General features: G+C 40.7%; 1 protein-coding gene across 8 annotated transcripts in view; it reads left to right on the forward strand.

The window, feature by feature from the left end:
* Window positions 1-22,340, forward strand: part of esrrga (estrogen-related receptor gamma a) — a 123,639-nt gene that overhangs the window by 44,127 nt on the left and 57,172 nt on the right. For 6 of the 8 annotated variants that reach the window (XM_022672678.2, XM_022672676.2, XM_022672680.2 and 3 more), the window contains 2 exons: window positions 13,509-13,924; window positions 16,505-16,633. In XM_022672678.2, coding sequence (XP_022528399.1) covers window positions 13,509-13,924; window positions 16,505-16,633 — 545 coding nt within the window. The remainder of the gene's footprint in view (window positions 1-13,508; window positions 13,925-16,504; window positions 16,634-22,340) is intronic. The other 2 variants (XM_007240482.4, XM_007240481.4) reach the window with 1 other exon arrangement.

The following is a 22,340-nucleotide window of genomic DNA, read 5'->3' on the forward strand; positions in this document are numbered from 1 at the left end:
GATGTGCATCATATGTGCATCAGATACTGTGCTGATATGTTCTGTAGCAGGGGCAGAGCAGGATTCTGGGAGATTGAGTCTTTCAGCAGAACATGAGTTTTTGAGTTTTATATCGAAGGTAAAGTGAATTCATTTCAACAACAAAGCAAATTTAAAGCTGTAAAAATAAACAAAACCAATTAGTTTTAGCATTGTAGCCTAGTAATGCTGTACTTGTATAACAGCTGTGATGTCAACACACATTTTTACTAAATACAAAAATCTTTATTGCTGTGTGACACCATAACTGATTCTTATGCATATATAGATAATATATGGTCCAGAACTGATTTAACAGGAAGTAACCATCTTGTTACTTTCCACAAAGGTTGTGGAAGGTTCCCCCAGGTTTTTAAAAATGTAAAACACGCTCAGAAAAATCCTGGATGAAAAAATGCCAAATATATAATTACACATAACCTTTGTGCAATGTACAATAACCGCCCCAAAAAAATAATTTTGTTCAAAACCTGGCCAATAGCTGAGCAAATTTATTTTTCATTAATTTTGCCACTTTTATTGACATCACATAAATTAAATAGCCTGCATGTTTTTTTGTCTTGCTTTTCAAAGAGAACTGCAGTTAAAATATATTCATCAAACACTGTAGTTTTTGAATATCCCAGTCAGTTTTTGGCATAAATTATTGATATTTATTTATTGTTCTGAACGTTAAAAGCCATAATCTGTAATTATAATATTGGATCTTCTGTGCGGCAGGTATAGGTTTTGAAGCAGTGGGGTTCTGATGTGCACGGCACCCCGCGGCTCTGCAATATGCAGAAACTTGGACAGAATACAGCAAAGCGTCACACCAGGGATATGCATGTTATGCACAGATTAACACATACAGACACACATTGTGCATACCACACTGTTTCACTAACAGCAGTGTGTATGGATTAGAAGCCAGTCTGTTGTGTGCATATATACACACACATGCAGGCGCGTAAAAGAATGCCAGTTGCACACATGCAAGAGCACAATGTTGTATGGATCTCAGATCAAGCACACATCAACATATACAGAATGACATACATACTAATGCCATTTACACACCTGAAAGTCCGGATCAGAGTCGGCACCAAGGGTTTATGTGTGTGTGATAGATTGTATTCTGTACATTTAGTCTGGTTCGTTTTGGTTTTACACTTCAGATTAGTGAGTGAGTGCACTAAACAATTTTACTACATCCTCTTATCATCTACCTGTGTGGAATTTCCCAGTACTTCACAAAAATCGATTTATATTTTGTTTTTATTTCGGTCAGTTGTTTTTCCTGTTTTTTCTCCTGCCAAAATCGGACTCCTTTCGATTGCAGGTGCAGAATAAGTGTAGCAGTTTTCTCTCAGATTCCTGTTATTTCTGTTTATAATTTAACAGGGATAATCTAAAGTTACAATAGATACAGGAATCACCAGTGTAATCTGTTTTACCCTTACTGCTGCATGCCAAGCAGAGACACATTTCGAAACGACGCCAGTCCTTTTCTTCTTTTATTGTTTAATGGATAAAGATTACCTGCTTTAAATAGCTTCCTGTGATTGGTTTGAAATTCCGAACCAGCTGCAAACAAACCTGATATGGTTCAGTAGATTGGAACTTATTGGTTGTACCAAATTTTAGTCCTTGGGCTGGTTCATGGTTAATAGAATTTCACACTTGCTTTTTACTTTTGGTTAAATTAAACTAGTTAGGTGTAAAAGCATCCTTATAGACACACACACACACACACACACACACCTTCTGGTTCAGCAGATGATTGGGTGACAGCAACATACCTGGTCCTGGACTTAGACAAATAAAACCCTTTACTGTAATAGACAAACACATGTATTTTCAGCACTCTCGCTCTCTCCTCATAACTCACACTGCAGGGGTCAGTCCTCCGGTCTGTATGCTCTATATCTATATGTTCTTAACCCGTGATCAGGATGTCTGCAGCAGCTGGAATGAACTGACTTCAGCCTGTTTCTCTCTGGAGATGTTATTTTATTTATATGATGAAATGGTAGGAAGGGGCTTGATTTGCCAGGGGAGCGTTTGTTACTGTAAATTTAGCAGCTTGTGTAATAAACTGGATTGCAGTAACGCAGATGGGGGAGCGAACGGCTTTTGGACGCGGCGTTGGGGTGAAGATTAGATTGCAGTTTATGGTGGTAGGGGATTATTAGGAGCTGATGTTGATAATGAAAAGCAGCTCTTTCTGAAGTGGCGGCTGGCATTCTCTTTGAACGGTGGGTTTGTATTTAAGACCGACTGCAGGTTAAAGCCAGTTTTAGACAGAGGACACTGGAGAAGTGGTGCAGGGGACTGACCAGGGGCAGGAACAGGTCAGCTGTTTGAGTGTGTATGTAAGAACTAAACGATATACTGAAAATGTACATCACAATATGTTCAGTATTGATATGAACAGTATAAAAGCCACAGAAAAACTGAACAAAAACAAGAAATCTACAAATTTTTCTAATACAAGTAAAGAGACCCGCAATGAACATAATTTTGTGACAGAGGAAGGACTCTCAATGTGTTTAAAAGAAAGGGCAGTAGATGATACAATATAGAATTAAAGAAGTTTCTGTATCTGTTTGCAACACCAAGAATAGCAAAGCATAGACAGCTTAAAGACCGTTTAAAGACCACTTTATCTGGTTTATCTGATTTTGCTATTTATAGGTATATGTTTGAGTAAAATGAACATTGTTGTTTTATTCTATAAACTACAGAAAACATTTCTCCCAAATATTGTCATTTAGAGCATTTATTTGCAGAAATTTTGAAATTACTAAACTAATTTCAGACTTCAAATAATGCAAAGAAAACACCTTTTAAGAGTTCAGAAATCAAAATTTGTTGGAATAACCCTGTTTTTTTCTTGCATCTTGGCATGTTCTCCTCCACCAGTCTTACACACTGCTTTATGCAATTCCTAGTGAAAAATGAATGGCTTGGGATCATCCATCTAGCTCCTGATTATGTTTCAGAGGTTTTCAATTTGGTAAAATCAAAGAAACCTATCATTTTTAAGTGGTCTTTTATTTTTCCCAGAGCTGTATATCACAGATACATCCTGTATCCATAGCAGTCGTGGTTTACAATATAAAAATAAAAAGAAATTATCAATGTTTTAAATACATTGATATTAGTATTAGTAGTGTACGAATAAGAACGACAACAACAATAATAATATTTGTTTATTACATGATTATATTTAAATTATTTGATCAGTTTACATATTAGTTAACATTCTGCTACTTTAACCTGCAGTGTTTTGATGTTTTCCTGGTGTAGTAGAGATTAGAGTAATAAGTGATTTAATGAAGTTGGGCAGTCGGTGGACGGTCTTATGCATGTGGAGTCACACTTTTATGCATTCTGAGCTGCATAAACTCTCAGCAGCCTCTCAGCGCAGTGCTGAGTTTAGTACAGGCGTATCAGTGATTGACTGTGTGTGTTGAGATTGGGGTAAAAGCTGTTGAAGGATGTGAGAATTGCTGCATTCATACGTTCATAATGAAAATGTGCCGTTAACATATGAGAGAGAGTGGATGGTGTTGAGGGGGGGTGTGAGGGGGTTAGGATGGGACAGATCTTCGCTCGGGGTTGGGGCCGGAGCTCGGTGAGCAGGAAGTGAGGCAGAATGGGTATTACAGAAGTAAACCCGATTATGGGCGGAATGTGAATTAGATTTGGTAACAGATGGTGGTTGGTGTTGAAAATTTAAGATGCTTTGCGGAGGGGTGGAGCGGCGGGGAGGGGAGGAGGACAGCTCGGTGCATCTTCAGCCGAGCGGGGGCTGGCGGTGCGGGGGCCGGGGGGAGTGATAGACGGCTATAACTCACAACAATCCCGCCTTGACAGCCAATTTCAAGATTCTGATCTGGTTAAAGACATGCTTTCCCTGCTTCACTCAGTGAAAACAACCGTCCTCCCCCTTTACCTTTTTCCCCACCTACTTTACACGCTTGTCATATTTCCTCGAATAAAATCCTCTTTAACCATCTGTTTAATAAATTGTGTTTTTAATCCCTGATTTTTTTCAGTTCCCTCCCTTTTTTTATTATTATATTTACGTGCAATTTCATTTCATTGAGACCATGGCTCATCCTCTCTTATCTGCCCCATGTTGAGTTGCCTTCAAATAGATGAAGGGTTTTTCTCGGGGAGGAAGCCGAGAGGAAGGAGATTTTAGGCATATTACTCTGTGAAAAATGCCGGAGCTTATTTACTGTTGCTCGGGCCTGTGTCCCGTCAGTGAGAAGTCGCTCGTGAAGCCGCCAAACTCATAATTGTATCCAACTTTTCGGCTCTCTGCTGTTTGACCTGTTGTTGGAATTGACTTTGCTTTTAGAACTTTTTTCAGGCCTTTCATGATTGATTATAGCAATAATTAAGTAACCTATGAGTTATTTTAATGATTAATCAAATAATTGAGAAATGTATAACTAAGGCGAAAACACTAAACACTAGGGCCAAATTCACAGATAAAAGATAAAAGTAGACTAAATCCTTGTGAAATGTAAAAATCTAATTTAATCCTGACAGAATCACTTCCAGTATGAGACACCCACTTAAGTGATATTGAAATTAAATAGTGTGTGTGTGGGTGTGTGTGTGTAGAGTGTAGAGGGTGGGTTCAGCACAGGTTTTTGTGTGTGTGTTTGTGTAAGGAGTGGAAACTGATGAAACTGAAACTTCACGTGAAGCACTATTCTTTAGCACATAAGTGTTAGTTTAGGACCGTGATCTTTTAGTCAAAGGTCAGATATAGATAACATTAAAAAGTGAATACCTGAAATAAACATTGTACTTTAACTGCTGTGTGAATATAATGTAACAATTGCTAATCAATCTTTTTGAGCAATGAAGTTTATTATTAAATACTTGGGTAGAGGGAAAAGGTGAGTGACAGAAAAACCTGTGTGTGTGCGTATGTGTGTGTACGTGTGTGTGTGTTCGTGTGTGTTAATGTGCTATGTGGAGAGGGGCATCTCACCTGATAAAGCTAACACATCTCAGCAGCGCACTTATCTCATCAGCCTGCACAGGAAAATGACCTAAATCATCAAGATTTTCATCTGTGAGGGTGCCAGAACACACACACACACACACACACACAGCCTCTTATCAGCTTTGGATCATCCCAACCCTGCAGTGTTCTCAGTGTGTGTGTGTGTGTGTGTGTGTTAATGAGAGGAAACTCTGGGTTCTGCACCAAACCCACTGTGTGCTGTACCTCTTCATTAAACACAGTCACTTCAACACTTCTATACATTTATATAGAAAGAAATCGATGAATTGAGTAACTATTTAAATATCGTGATATAATTTTTTTTAAAAACCAACCACCCCAAGTACTCGTTCTACCAGGACTGCAGCCTAGGCTTTGGACCTCCGCTGGTGTATTTTTGCTTTGTAAAGAGCCACTGTGCTTCTAAAGACATTTATTACACAGCCAGCCATCGGCTCGTCTCTTTCCCTCGCTCGCGCTGAGACGCTTTTATGGGTGCTCGCCCCGTCCTACAAATGTGGTTTTGCCATTATCACATTGATTGCATGTAATCAGAGGTGTTATTTTGCAGCCAGTCATCGACAATGAAGTGAATTACTACTTTCCAACCCAGTAATGTTATAACAATTGATCTCCCTGCACGGCAGCTAAAAACAGCACAGGGCTTTCTGTGTGTGTGTGTTTCAGATGCTAAAATAACTGTAATCAGACACCTTGGCGCTGATCTTCTGCCTGAATTCATATGCCTTCTTTATCACACCTAATTCATTCTTAATGCACGCTAAATTTATAAATATAATGATATAATATTCTGTCACACTCGCTTACATGATTATGTAGTATGTATATGTGTGTCCCTGAATTTCTTAATAATTAAACTTTTATAAACGAGCTTTGAGACTTTTTGCAGATAGAACTGTTATGATAGCTAACTGTGTGGGCGATTGACACTATTGTTCCAGAATAAGTTGCAATTTTTAATTTTTAAGAATATTCCAATATTAAAATTTAAACATTAGCAATGTTGACATATCCTAAATATAAAATATATATATAAATAAAATTAAAACTCATTGACATTATAGGGCTCTCCTCGCTAATTCAAACTGGGCAGTTGAATGCCCTTCAAATGCCCAGGCAATGATTAAATGTGGAATGCGTTACTATTTGTTATGTAAATACGAGGACTGGAAATCACAGGGCATATAGGGTTTACCACAGAATATTGTTTTTGTAAACTGGTGCTAGGGGATGGCGGTGCTGGTGATTCACTTGTCTAAAATAGCAGAACGCTACATCCAAACACATGAGATGAAGTTTAGTTTAAAAAAAAAAAATACCTTTCCTCCACATGTCTTTCCCATGACGATGTTGTATACGCTATCAAGTTGCTTGATAATTAGCGTCTCTCCAATGAAAAAATTATGTTGCCGTAGCTGAAGTTGATAGATGGTGTAGTAACATATTTAGCCAACAGGTGCCACTATTCAGCCTCATCATGATTCAGCGATTTGTTTCTGTATATGCACGCGCGGGAGGCATTTGTTGTCAATCCAGCCGCTCTACCTATAAAGTACTGTGAGAAACATTGCCATCCCACAATACGTATTATCGTTACAAATTAACAATCAGTCAACACTGCAATTTGGAGTCGAATTTTTTTTTTTTATTGACATTTTCGATTATAGCGGTTAATCGCTTCAGCCCTACTGTAAAGCTGTTATGCACCCTGCATCATGAAAAACCCTCGCTGTGTCCTCCCAGCAGTTTTCCAGGAGTTGGCTTATGTCAGAGTGTAGCCTTTATCTTCCCGTAATCAGACAGCCTGGATTCTGATGGAAGGAGGAGAGAAAGAGAGAGAGAGAGAGAGAGAGAGAGAGAGAGACTCTCACTGGCTGCACCTTAATGCAATGATTGCACGTTTGGGCTCTGTAGTTGTCAAAGCACTGAATCAGTCAAACAATCTAATGACACCTTGTCATTGCCAAGTGGCCTGTGTTTCCCAAAATTGTTTTCCTGTTGATTTGCTATGCCTCGCCTCAGCGAGAGGGAGAGAGAGGCAAAGAGAGAGAGAGAGAGAGAGAGAGACAAAGGGAACAAAAAGAAAACAATAATCTTTTTGGTCTCCATTCCCTCAGAGATTTAACCTTTAAGAAAAAGGGGGAGCAAATAGATGCTGCAAATATTTGATGTTAGCAGGAGCCATGTACTGCATGGCCTTTGTACTGGGAGTGTTTTTCTACATCAGAGGGAAGTGACATATCATATTACACATCATAATATTAATAAAAATGTTAGAATAATAATAATAATAATAAAAAATCCATATGGTGATAATAGAGATATTAGGTATGATATTTTGTATTTGTTTAGCTGTTAACTGTGGAACTTAAAGGGTATTTTGCAGTTCATATACATGCAATAAATATTCTGTACTTTTTACTATGGTATTTAATTATTTTACACACAGCACCTTACAATAGAGATACAATAATTACAGTAATAATTATGGTACAGAATGTCTCAGCAAAGTATTAACGGAAACAAGTTAAGGTTTAGTAAACATTTTGAATTAATTAAGAGGATTTGCAACATTCTGAAGCATTAAAGCAATGCTAAAGTAATGTTTAATAATGTTTTACACTCAGTCAGTTAATAATTAGTTAAGGCATTACTTAACTTTTTAACAATGTTTACTACTGTCTTGAGTGATGTTATTTGATGTCTCCTCTTATTGTAAAGTGTTACCCATTATTTACTATGTAACGTTTTATATTAAGTAATGTAAGTTGGTAAGTTACTGATGTTTATAAAATAGATACAAGTTTTTTTTTCTGTTGAATGTTTTAAAGCTGTTTTAATGTTTCATTTGTTGCAGTACTGTATTTTTTAATTAATCAAATATTTTTCATTTTCATTTGTCATTATCATAAAATACCCTGAAATATTTTGATATTATTTTAGGGCCATATTGGCCATCTCTATTCTACATACAGACAAGTGACAGTTATTATTATCGTTGTTATTCACATAAAAACTAATAAGTGCTCATAAATACTAACTGATTAGTATCTGGTTCCCCCTCCCCCTCAAAACCTCTCCCCCTCTTTTACATATAATATAATTGGAGGTGACATTTGCAGCAGTGCACAGACATATGCTAACATTTCCACATTCCCAGCATTCAGAGATCTCCAGCACATCCCACATCTACTAACTGACTGTGCTGCATTCAGCTCAGCTCAGCAGAGATATTTATTCCTCTCATATCTACAGTGTGTATTTTATGGTTTCATACACTAGTACTTGATGATGTAGCTTAATACACTGAGAACAAATTTAACAGCCAACCATTTTTAACACGGGATAACAATAAAGCCGTAACAATACAGAACAGCTGATTACTTTCATCCATTTTTAGAAAACCTCGTCTCCCCGCAGTACCGTTGCCGGGCTTTTTGTGCCCTCCACTTGACAATGATTATTTCCATTCATAAGCTTAAACTAAATTTTAGTGCTTTTCTCCATTAAAAAAAAACTTCTTTTGTTAATGGCACACCACGGAATTGAAGCCGGCGCCAGGCATCGCTGAAAAACAGATAAAATCATTACCTCTCAAATAGTCTCTTCTCTGGCAGAAAGGCCTTTCTTTTCTTCTAAAATATAGTCTTTAGAATTCCATTTCTCTTAGAGCTAATGTGAATTTTACTGCCTCTAATTTTAGATTCAAGTGCGGCCTAGAATAAAAATCCCTCGTCTGACAATTGAATTTATAGATAGTTGTGAATATTGCCGGCTCGGAGTAATGGAGTCATAGAATTTCAAAGAGCGGGAAGGAGGGAGGGAGGGAAGAAGAGAGACAGAGAGAGGGAGAGAGAGAGACATGGAGAAAGAGGGATGGAGGAAAAGAGAGTTTTGAGTTGTGATTAGGGATGTAAAAAAGTATCAATATCTTATCAGGATATTTTGTTTTGCAACGCTGTATTAGTTTTATTATTATTAGTTTGCATGTGAATATTGATGCAACACAGTGGAGTGATTCATTAAGTGTTTTGTTTAAGCCCCTCCCACTAAATAGCATTGTTGTGCTCTGTTGTTAAATCCTATAATAAGTAAACTTTTAAACTATTTTCTAAAAATGATGGCATGTATTTATGCTATGAAAGTTTTTTTTTTATTTACTATATTTTGATATGTTGAATTGTAACTCCTGTATTGTTATATGTCAGTTAATGCCAAAACACAGCCCTATTAAAGACCAGGTTAAATGACTCCTGTAAAGACTCTTGAGGCAGTTACAAATTGTTATAAATTAGGAAGTGTTACACTGTTCCTACACTTTTTTTTCCCTCTTATCCTTTTTCCTCTGGCTCTGCAGGATTAACATTACCTTTCCCCTGCCACACAAACCAGTTTGGCCCTGATACCATAAACAAAAGGAGAGATGATGTTTACAGTGTAAATTTGGAGTCAGGGCAATGGTTCTGTGTTGTTGCTAATTTTTATCTGGCTTACACAAGGACATGTTACCGGAATATTCTAGAGTGGAGAGCGCTACTCCTGTTAATAAGTGTGTGTGTGTGTGTGTATGTTCTGGGGGGAGGTGCCAATAGAAATGTAAGAGTAGCTTTTCCATAATCGATTGCCTTACAAAGCAATGCAACCTACCAGCTGACTTGAATCAGCAGATGCAGGACAGAGTTCTCATACCAAAAGCTTTAAATGTAATACTATTTAGAAAATACATTAAATTGCTATGTTGTATTAATAGTATTTATATTAGTTATATTAATTAAGTACAGATTAGAAAGAAAGGCAGTGGTTTGTAGTGTGGTTTTCTTGTGCACTAGAAATACAAAACAATATTGTGCATTGTAGGGTTGCACAATACTAGGAAAAACAATATTGAGACATTTTGTTGTTCTGAGGTACATGTTATAATATTAAACAATACATATTTGATATTTAAACATGTTGTGATTTTAGGAATGTATTTTAAACTTAAACTAAATACTGTCATCCTCATCTATGAAGACTTTTTCTCCCTATACTTACACTAATTTGTTTGTAGGATGTTGTCAGTTCAGCCAAATGCCTATTCAAAAGTTGTGCTGAATTCTGTTTCTCTGCCAGCATCTTCTCAGAATGAGTGTAACAGATTCTGCCTGGATTCCTTTTATTTCTTTTTGTAAATAAGGATGAATCTACAGTTACAGTAGATACAGGAACCACCAGCGTAATCTGTTGTACCCACACTACAGCATGATGCACCTGTATGCCAAGAGGAGTCGGATTTCAGCACAACACTGTTTCTTTTTCTTCTTCTATTGTTTAATGGACAGCTTTGTGTAGTTGGTCACAAAGTCCATGTTGAGAAGTGTTTTCCTTTGGTGTGGACCACCAGAGTTCACTGCACCTTAATAGCAGCCAGAAGCAAAACATTTCTTTCAAACCAATAAACTGCAAACCTGTATGTATATCTATAGTACATCTCTTTATAATGTATTAAACTAGTTACTGAGTAATTATCAGCACTTTGTGAATGATATGCTTTGAGATTAATCTTTGAATAATATGCCTGCAGTTTAACATTATTTAAAAAGTGGATTTGACATTTATACTCTTTTATACTCACCTGTTTAAATGATGAAGAGCTTACTCTATCTCTCCCACTTTCCTTTCCTCTCTCTCTTTCTCCCTCCCTCTCTGTCTCTCTCTGCCTGTCTGTCGCTCCCCCACTACTTTATAGGCCTTAGAAGAATCCACCTTTTACAAGCCGACTGGCTTTTTAGAACCCTCATTTAGAAGCGAGCTTCCTTAATTAAAAAGACCTTTGTGTGGTCCTGCAGCCTGCCTGTTTTATTTGTCCTCCTTCCTCTCCTGTGTTAAAACTCGCTCCTCTGCCCCGTCCGTGTAAATCTTCAACGAGTTCCTTTTTTGTCTATATAACGCCATTGTCCCATCGCTGATGTCTCGGGTTAGAGCACTTTGACTGGCACTCCAAGGCAGTCGAGTGTAAATAGACGGAGATCAAGCCTGTGCGTACACTTGTGGTTTGTGTGTGTGTGTGTGTGTGTGTGTGGGTACTGTCATGCAGGGTTACTGAAATCACAACAACCGCAGTCCACAGGGATCTTCAGCAATAAACAGTCGCATTGTGGTAAAAGTAGATCTTCATTCGCTGCCAAATTAGTCAGGCCTAGCCAAGTCGTCCCTGAAACCTCCACCCCTGGTCCTTAAGCAGCCAGATTGCGGGTCCTTTGGATAGTTGTCAGAGGGGGATTGCTAATCCACTCTTCCAGGCCTTGCAGCCTCCTTTAAGACAGAAGAGAGATATCTATTAATTACAGCACTCATTAATAGGCCAGTCTCCCAGGACTGAGTGTGCCTGTGTGAGGGTTGAAGGCAGGAGAGGAAGGGGGGCTCCACTAAATGGGTTTGGCAGTATTGAGCGGTGGAGAGAGCAGGGGGAAGGGGGCGTGTTATGGAATGGTCTGCTCTTTTGTTAGCTTTTAGGTGCCTTTGCTTTTAAGTGTGTGTCTGTAATTGTGTGAATTTTGTTCATTTCACTGCCTTTCAGTGTCTTTCTCCCCTGTCTGTCTACATGTGTGCATGTAACACACAAACAAACACACACACACACACACATATATATATATATATCCGTGTTGACTGGCTGTGGGTGAGGATGATGAAGCTGCAGATCCGCTCCACACTGATTACATTCATGTAGAACAAGTTGATATTGACTGCGGCATGAGTGATGGCGGCCGGCTCCAGGCAGCGTCCCTCTCGGCTCGGCAGCTCTGCGCCTGGCTATTTCTACAGGCTACACCAGGAGATCATCTGTCAAGCTGCATTTTGATCACTGAGCCCCACCTCTTTATTTACTTTTTCATCAGGAGGTGATATCGATATAGCTATAGCCACATAGTAGAGGATCCGTTTTGGCATTTTGTGTACATTTCGGCACATGATTGTTTACTGATACTGTGCTTGTTTAAATTCATTCTAGAAAGTTTAGTACATGAAGCATATGAAGAATTCTTATCCAGCCAGTGTATTATTCACATAAATGAAAACTTGGGATCCATGGAGATCACATATTCAGAGCTAGAAGGCCTGTATACTTTTATACAGTAACTTTTTAGCTTGAAGGTAAAACAACACTTGTAAGTTACAGGAGATCTGTAAAACCCCATGCTACAAAGTCAAAGCTAAAAGAGCCCATTCAAAAAAACATAAAAGTCTAATTTCCAACTTTGCTATCCTCATACAATTGTTATACTCTACTAATACTTACAAAACTCAGATTCTAATAGATCTAATTTACATTTACATTTATCTGATCTGATTTAGAGACTTATAAGGTTATCCAAATTACAGAGATGGGCAAATGTAGTGTTAGGAGTCTTGCCTAAGGACTATTGGCACTCAGTCACTCAGACTAGGAATTGAACCTCAGTCTTACACATGATGTGGTAGCACCACTGACTGTGGTGTTATCCGTTGCACCACACCAACCTTGTTTCTGTAGTAGTCTAATCCATATACTTTAAAATAAAACTAAACTAATACAGAATTTCCCAACCATTTGCACAAATTAAGCTTCTTTCTGAAGCTGTGTTCCAGCCAACAGGCCACTTGTACCAAGTAAGCAATATTTAAAATAATACACAAGATGCCATAAAAAAAGCTTCATTGTGCAAATCATTTATACAGTTAATTCACTTCCTAATAAATTATTTTAAAGAACTCCCTATTTAACAGCAGTTGAGGTGTAGCTGAGGGCCTATGTGGATTATGTAATATAACCTAATTTCTGCTTTCAGGTTTCCTCCTCTTCCTCAAAAACGTGGCAATACTTACAATAATCGTAGTGCTGAGTTGTTCTCTCTACATTTCTGTTTGTACAATTCGTCTTGTGGAATGCTAACGTTTTTTTTTTTTTGTGCTGGTGTCACCACTCCAGCTCCTCTCCTCAGTGGCATGTAGATTTAGAATCACTCAGACGCTTTAGTGGGGCCCAGGGGAGCCCGTCGCTTTGCTTTTTACGCGCCTCTCCTCTTATGTTTCCTCCCGGAGAAGTCATTAACACTGGGGAAAAATGGGAGCGGGGTTCTGAATTCGCAGTCGGCAGGCTTTATGTTAGCTGCTGAGTGCTCTCTCTTTTCGCAGGTTTTGAAAGAGAGCGGCAGAGTGAGAGAGAGAGGGATACGTACGCTGGAAGGTTTGCTTGAGCATTGTGTGTCAGAGCCTGGGGCTTTCGCTGCCTTTGTTTGTCTCTGCCAGTCTGTCTGTGACAGCAAGATGGCTTGCCTTGTAGCCTGGCCCAAAAACATGATAGAACACAAAGACTGCATGTTATTGTCTGTCGCTTCCTTTTGCGCTCTGACAGCTGAGATAATGACGTGCGCTGTTGTTTTTTTTTCTCTTCTTTGTTTTGTGTCTCAAACAGGCTGCTTTGCAGAATGTCCAGCAAAGAACGCCACATTGAGTCCAACTGCCCCTCCTACATTAAGACGGAACCCTCCAGCCCTGCCTCACTGACGGACAGCGTAAACCACCACAGCCCCGGCGGCTCTTCGGACGCCAGCGGCAGCTACAGCTCCGCCATGAACGGCCACCAGAACGGCCTGGACTCGCCGACCCTGTACGGACCGGCCGGAGCGCTGGGCCCCAATGGCGCCAGTGCCAAGCGCTACGAGGACTGCTCCAGCACTATTGGCGAGGACTCGCAGATCAAGTGCGAGTACATGCTGAACTCCATGCCCAAGCGCCTGTGCCTGGTTTGCGGCGACATCGCCTCGGGCTACCACTACGGTGTGGCCTCCTGTGAGGCCTGCAAGGCCTTCTTCAAGAGGACCATTCAAGGTTGGCTTTTACCCTGCCTCAGTCACACAAGTGGAAAAAATAGAGCATTGTGTTAAACCTATTAGATATTTGGGTCCTTTAAGACTTTAAGAGTTTGACATCATACTTGCCTTAGAGCAGAAAATGTACAGTGTTTATTAGTTTAAATGTATCATATTTAGAACTGAGATGAATTAGAGGTATTATCAGAGCGAGACAATTTTGAATGTTCTTCTTTAATAAACACAGGACACATAACCCTTTATAAACACATCACTTCACATATCATACAATACAAAAAAACAGTACAGTAGAATGTTTCATTTGTTAAATAATGACATCGCTACAGAGTATACAGGCCTCTAAGAACATAACACGATGAAAAACATAAGTGGATGAACAAATGGGTCAGATATTGTCTTTGGCTCAAGCATTCGCCAGGCCCTCCGATGCTGGGAATTTGACATATTGGTATGTTTCATCCCATTAGCCAATGAAACTCTTGGTAATTTCCAAACCTGCCTCATCCAGCTGGGTGTTTATTGACTTCCAGGCTGACTGGTTTTGGATGGGGGAGGAATGGGGGCATCAGGAGCTAGAGCTAGGTTTGAGATGGGAGGGGGGCAATGGCATGGCCACTGTGGCCACTCTGAGCCTCTGGCAGCTGGTATAGAGGTGGCACCCCTCCAATGCCACCTGACAACCTGCATCTATCACTTCCCAATTGAGCCGCTCAGAGGTGTGTGCGAGACAGTGGGCCACCGTGAATATCAGCCTGTAGAGATGCTTCCTGCCTATGAAGGCTTCACTTAGTTCCCTCTTCCCCCCATACAGCACCTGGAGAAACGGTGGCGTAAGGTCAGTCCAAGGCCACAGTTTGGACAAGAGTCGGTAATGAACTCCACTGGCGTTTGACTCAGATTGATGAGTGATGGGAGTGAGGGGTGTGGTATGAAGACGAGGCAGGGCGCCCGGGATATATGCTTCCAAACATGTTCGACATGGCCTGAGTGATAGACAATAGACACTCTACTAATTGACTGCCAATGTATTTAAATCACGCTGCTCCTGTCGGTTCTGGCGATTCTCAGGCCCAAGCGCAAAACACATACCCACAGGCACACACACATACATACACACATAGAGGAAGCCTGCCTGCAGTGTTGATATCCAAGACACAGCTCTTAGGACATTGGCATGCAGCAGAAGAGGGAAAGCAGCCTGTACGCCATATTGGTGAGGATTTTTCCCCACTTTAAACATCCCCCCACTAGTTAAGACAACTCAACTATTCTGTCCTCGTAAGTCCTCCAGCTCCTACACATGCATCTTCATTTGACACACACACTCTCGCAATCTCTACACACACACACACATGATCTGCCCAATCCAAGGACCCTAATGGGACCTGGTGATTACCTGACTAATGAGTATTGGACCTTAGTCTAATGGACATGCATACTTTAAATACTGTTTCCTGTTGAATTAGCAGTCTTGAGCATTCAGCCCCCCTGCTCGCACTGCTAATCTGCTTTTTAATGAGGAAACATCAGTTCACAGAAGAGAAGTCAATACAAATCAGTGTTTACAAAGTCTGATTAACTCTGAAATATTTCATCAGTGAGAAGGTCCCAGACGGGACCTATGTTAATTGTGTGTGTGTGTGTGTGTGTGTGCTTGTGTTTGAGAGAGGAAGATTGCAGCAGCAAGAATGTAATGTGCTATATGCACCACCATTACTTCACCTCTAAAGTACACATATAGTTTAAAGACAATTGTTTTTTTATTATGCGAAATTAAATACTTTATATGTAAACTAATTTATTTAAAATTATCTGAAATTCACTGTAATAGAGAACTGCTGGTAGGATTGTGTATTGGCAAGTATCTGACGTTACGTAATCCGTATCACCATATAGGGCTTGCGATTTAATATATTGCAATATATTGCTATTCTGCAAGCAAGGTGATATATATCTATATATATCACATTTTTTATAGTATGAAAACATAGAATCATATGCACAAATGTACATACGTTTGCTAGAAAAAATATATCAACTCTAGAAAATAGGCAGTATAAATCTACAAATTCTAAGATTTAATAAGAGTTTAACTGATCCCCAGTTTTTTTTTTTACATCATGGTAATACGTGACTAATGATAATGATAATGCACATAAGTAATAATACTGCACATTATGATGTTTAGTAGACTGTGCTACGTATAGAGAATGGGGATTTTGTACATAGGCAGCCTGTAAAGCGTTATTATGCTTAATCCTATATGTTTAGATTTTAATGTTTCAACTACACTTGACCAGTATCAATTTATTTTCTTCATTTGTCTGATATTTTCTCCGACACAACAGCAGAAAGCCTGTCGTTCTGTACATCTTAATTTCAGACCCTGAACAAATGCAGCTAATGCAGTATTCATGTGACCCTGAAGACCTTGATGAACTGGATTATGTGTTTTAGATCAGGGTTGGTGGGATAGCTCTTCTGGAGGCAGGGTTGAAGTGTTCTGCACTAGACTGTGAGAATGTTCCTGCAGTCTTTAGCGGTCATTAAACACTCTCCTCTTCTTTTTCCTCTACATGCCTGGCCACAGGGAACATCGAGTACAGTTGTCCCGCCACCAACGAATGTGAGATCACCAAGCGCCGACGGAAGTCCTGCCAAGCCTGCCGCTTCATGAAGTGTCTCACCGTTGGCATGATGCGAGAAGGTGAGAGGAGAGCTTGTGAGAGAGAGCGTGAGTGAGAGTGAATGTGTGTGAAAAACGTTCAGTTTAGCTCTGTTGTTTTCCTTTGGAGCTTAAAGGTAAGAAAAGGCTTTATTCAGCGGGGATGAGGAAGGCCATGGAGAAAATAAAAAAGCAAAAAACTAAAGTGGAGCAGGTCTAGGAGTCAAGGTTGAAAGTGAGGAGCCTCCCAGCGCCATGCCCTCAGGTCACTCTCTGTCAGCCGCATGGCAGCTTTGGCCTCAGCCCCTTCGGCCCACTCTTAACTAACAAGCGTGCTTCTTATTTAGAGAGCCAGCCTCCGAGGCATGTTCTCAGAGCTCTGCCGAGCGGACAAGCAGGTATGTGGAAGCGGACGGTCTCCTGTGGAAATGCCTCGGCCGGTGCTTTTCCAGAAAACACACACGCTCTGACATTGGGAGTTTGTGCTCTCACCTATGTGCTAAAAAAGTCTCCGCTGATACCTCACACTGCACACTCTACACACTCCTAATAATACAGAAACCTGAAAGGGAAAGGGTGGTTTATTTATTTATTTATATATTTATTTTGGAGCAGCGGCCTAGAAGAAGGAAACAAAAACATAGTTCTTTTATGTAGGGATGCATCAAATATTAAGCAACCAAACTTATTCAGCTTACTCTTTTTCACATAAAAGAGGCAAGCTGTACAGGACAAGCACAGTAATTTTAGCTGGGGTAGCTAGCTTAGCTTTAGAATGTGTAAATTTATGAGTAAAATGACAATTTGTATCTAAGTTAATTGTTAATATTGCACTGCAAATTGCAAATATGACTAAAATTTACAAACTGCTGAGGTAAATGTGAGACTAGATTAATACTACTAAATAAGGATTACAATACAACTGAAGTAAATGTCTTATTAGTCTAGCACTGTCAGGTTGAATGTATTCAATTATAGTTTTGTAATTGCTTTTTCTTTTTAAAAATAATCCTTTTTTTAAAAGGATGCATCTCTATATTCAGGTCAATGCAAGAACCCTTTCTGGCAGCTTTATTTTTTAGCCTGTATATAAAAGCAGAAAACTACCGACATTCCACTCTTTCCTCTCTTGTTCTTTCCCTCGTTTTCATTGGAGTGGACAGAGAGTGTTCTGTCCGCTTCCGAACGTATTTCCGTCATGCGCGCTGTGAAGGAAGATGAGAAAGATTGTGAGGGGAAGGCTCTGTTTCTGTCACTCACGACATAGGACCTGTTTGAAACGCTCAGGTGCGTGTGTGTGTGGAGGTGCTGACAGACCTCATAGTCTCAGTGTAGAGCCACAGGCGAGGCGAAAGTGTGTGTGTGTGTGCATGCAGACATGCTTTCCCTTTAAGTTATGATCAGGTAGACTGCTCCTTATTCAGGGAGCTACACATATACGCACATGCTAACACACACTCACACAGGCCTGCAGCTAGCTCGCCTCACATAGACCTTAGCGGTCAGCTCACATTATATACCAAAACAACACAGCTAGGGAGTAGCAGCTGGCGGAAACACCCCACAGGTTCACATTTGCGTCTGTGTGTGTGTGTGTGTGTGTGTGTGTGTGTGTGTGTGTGTGTGTGTGTTTTTTCAGACCTGTGTGTACGGTGGCTGGTATATATTATATGTTATATACTGTGTGTGTGTATGTGTATGTACATATGTATATACATTTTCACATCCTCACTTGCACGAGCACACACACACACATACACACTCCCAGCATTCCCATTCAGTTCTACTCTTGCTCCACACAGGCCGATTTGCCTATGCGACTGGTGCCGGTGACAGGTAGGTAATTGATACGTAGGGGCCTGTTTTCAGAAGGCTCTGAAGGATGTAGCTGCATGTTTGATATGGCACCTTCCCCCATGAGCACGCAGACAAATAGCAGCCTTTTGTTCTCGCTCCTAGCCACCCATACACACATATATCAAAATGGCACCCTATGGCATGGCCATTTGTTGTAAAGTGCTTGAATTTAATACTGAGGTCTCCCTCTACATATGAATAAGGGTCATTTGGAAAATTGATTCATCAATTTTTCGTATTTTACTTCTTTCCCCCCCGAAACCACAATCTCATCATGTGAAAGAAAGGGACAGTGACACAAAAAGCGTGCTTGAACCTCGTAGCGGTTGATTTAAACATTTGTATTGCTTTTTTTTATATAGTAGCAGGCTTTATTTGTAGTCCTTTTTGATATCTTTTCTACAGCTAAAATTGTTTTTTTCATTATGTAAGCTTGGTTACCTGGTATCTTATAGCCCTTAAGGTGTTTTAACTTAGAACTGTCATCTCGAGACTTCACAAGTACGCATAGCAGACTCTAATTGTGGCTGGCTGACCCTGGTGAGGTGTGGTATAAGTCGTTGTGTCAGTGGCTGTTGCAGGCTGAGAGTTGGGTGGTTGGAGGTGGTTGTGGGGGAGGTCGGGGCCTTAGCCTAGCCATGGCCAGCAGCTTGCTGTAGGGGAAGATGTGTCTGAAATTAGCCCTGTCACCCCAGGGAAAGACGTGGGGGTGGGGAAGGGATCAGTAATCCAGATCAAACAGGATCCCTCACACACACACACACACACACACAGTTGTGATGAAATCCCTTCTCTTACCGGGCCAAACCCCACAGGGCTTCCCAAATCACCCAACCCACACTTTTCTAGTTGGCACAGATAAAACTCAACACCGTTGTATACACAAACACACACACATACACACACACACACAGACATGCAAACTCATAAATATGCCCACAGAGACCACTGCTCCAAACTCACTTTAGGCTCGACACATATTCACCAAGTTACCGAGCACCAGCACACACAAGCACCCCTACACTCCGACACAAGCACACATACCCCCACACACACTTTCCAGCTACAAGGAAATTGCTGCCTCCGACTACCTCTCTGTCTGACCCTGGGGGCTAGCCACCTGCCGCGCGGCTACCTCCAGTCACCCAGCTGTAAAATTACATCCACGGGAGTACAGACAGACCGAGACATGCCCGAGAGCTTCACGAAGAGCCACTGCTAACCTAGAGCTAAATGCTAAATGCTAAAGCAACCACAGACACTGAGACACAGTGTTCAGATGAGGGTGGTTCTCAGGAGTTGATTGTGGCTGTGTTGGAGAGTCATCAGAGCACTACGTCTTATTAGACAAGACACAACTTAATGGTGGTAACTATAGTAGAAATGTGCACACACACACTTGCACATATGTGCACATATTCATATATTTATATATAAATATATATTATTTTAAGACCCAGAAAAACTTATTCAGCTGTATGTTTGTATCAAAACCAAAAGTATAACAAAATGTATTAAGCCCTGTTAAATAAAAGCTGTGGATTAAAAGGGACAAATTGATTATTAGCAACAGGCACAATGTTTCTGCAAAATATTAATCACTTTCCCTTCTTTTTGCGATTAAAATATGAAATCTACAATGGCTGTCATTTTAAAAAGAAAGTCCCTGTGCTCTGTTAGGTACATGAGGGCTCACTGGAAAGAGATTTAAGCATATATAAACGGTGCTTGACCTACAGGACCCGCGCTTATGCCCACTACACAATGCACAAAAATGAATAGCCAGGTCTCAGGAGTGCTCACTGTATATTCAACACAAATACAGTACACATTGTCCGAGAGACTGACATAAATTGAGGGCAAAAGCTTGTATCTGCTCACACAGCACCGCACCGCACAGCGCAACACAGCACCTCTCCCCAGGTGTGTAGGGCTGAGTAGAATGATCTCTCTCTGGAATAGGTGTGCAGGAATGGTTGCGACGATGATGATCATGCAGGACACTCATCCTTCATGTCTGCACCCACAGATGGATGCGCTCCTCCAGAGAAAGCTTAATGTGTATCTTACATCTTTCTCTCTCTTTCGCTCCTTCTCTCTCTTTCTGAATAATGTTCCTCACCTTGCAACTGGCACTGCACTGCTCTACATAATGTTGTTTTGGCTACTTACGCACATCGACCACATACAAGCCACCATGCCATTACTGAAACACACTCGCCTCTTTCTCTCTGAACCTTCTACCATTCATTTGTCACTTCCTCTGGGAATAGTAAAACACTGCATTCTTCATGATATAAAACAGACATTAGCTCCCATCCTCCCTGGGCCTCCCCATCCCTTCGTTTCTGTCTGTTGCATGTGTACACATTTCCACATTCCCAGCAGGGACAGGGAAAGAGCTGAGGCTTGGTCTGGCAGTGATGGGATGCTCCTTCCGAATATGTAACACCTAATTCCTGAAGTAGGCAATTAGACTACTCCAATTATTTGGCCGTGTTATAGCGAGCGCCGTTCCTAACGAAGGCTTCGGTTTGGGATTCTGACAGCATGGGCTCTCTCTGCAAGACCGTCTCTCTGGGGAGGGAAGCCGCTGTGGAAGCAAAGCAGCCAGACCTGCCTTTACATATGAGTGGGGCTGAGGCTCTCTCTCTCTTACACACAAACACACACCAACAAATATTCTCACAGATCTTCTTTATGAAGAAAAAAAATCTGTGATTTTAGTATTTTCAACTGTACTCTAACACACTAGATCTAGAACAGGGGACACCAACATTTTAGTGATTTGCCTGCTCTAATACACCTGACCCAACTAATTAGCTAACTAGATCATCCCTATTTGAATTAGGTGTGTTAGGGGGCTCAGGGTAGTCCACTGCCACTATAACCCAAGTATCGCCAGTTTAAATCCCAGGTCATGCTGCCCACAATCAGCAGTCAGAGTCTGAGTGATCACAATTGGCCATGCTCTCACTGAGTGGGTAGGTGGCGCTCTCTCCACCCACGGTGATGTCAGGTGTGTCTGTTTGTTGATGTATCAGAGCTGGGGATCCTGTGCTTTCCTCCAAGCTCACTTTGTACCCAGTGAGGTTGCATCAGCTTCAGTTGGAAGAGAGGCAATGGTTAGAGATAGGGGGAGTCCTAATGAGTGGGTTGGGTAATTGGTCTTCCAAATTGGGTATAAAATCACTTTTTTGACTACAGTCCAAAAAATATAATAATTGACATGGCATATTCTGATGTAACTAAAGTTACTGAGAATCTATAGTGCCTCAAGTCATGATACACACTCCCAGACGTAAGAACCCCTGTTCTATTTTTATTTGTTTTGATATCTTTTTTTCCAGAATATCACTCAAGCAGAGTGGTTTGCACCACTGAAAACAGTTTGACAGGAGAAAGACAGCTCAGTCAGTTGGGTTAAGATTAAGACACTGTTTAGAATTTTTTTCTCCTCAACCTTTTATTACTTTACATCTCTCTGTGGTACAAAGCGGTTAGCTCTAATGGTGATGACTTCGAGCTGTCAGACTTAAGTCATCCCAAGTGTCTTTCGGAGGGAAGTAGCGCGTGAGGCTGGAGAGAAAGAGACAGAGAGACGGACTGTCTCGTCAGGAGTCCCATGGAGTGCATCTGTCTCACCTCCTCCCCTCTTCTGCCACCGTTTTTTGTTCCCAGACCATCTCACCATCTAATCTTTCCCGTTCTTCCCTTCCTCTCTCTTGTTAGCTCTCTCTCTATTTCTCTCTTTCTCTCTCTCTCTCTCTCTCTCTCTCTCTCTCTCTCTCTCTCTCTCTCTCTCTCTCTCTCTCTCTTGCTCACGCACCCTGTCCCTTCTTCCACCATTGCCTGTGTCTCACTCTTGCGCTCTTCTCTCCCTCTGATGGAG

Source organism: Astyanax mexicanus, chromosome 14 (assembly GCF_023375975.1).
Source record: "Astyanax mexicanus isolate ESR-SI-001 chromosome 14, AstMex3_surface, whole genome shotgun sequence".
In the NCBI taxonomy this organism is placed as follows: domain Eukaryota; kingdom Metazoa; phylum Chordata; class Actinopteri; order Characiformes; family Acestrorhamphidae; genus Astyanax; species Astyanax mexicanus.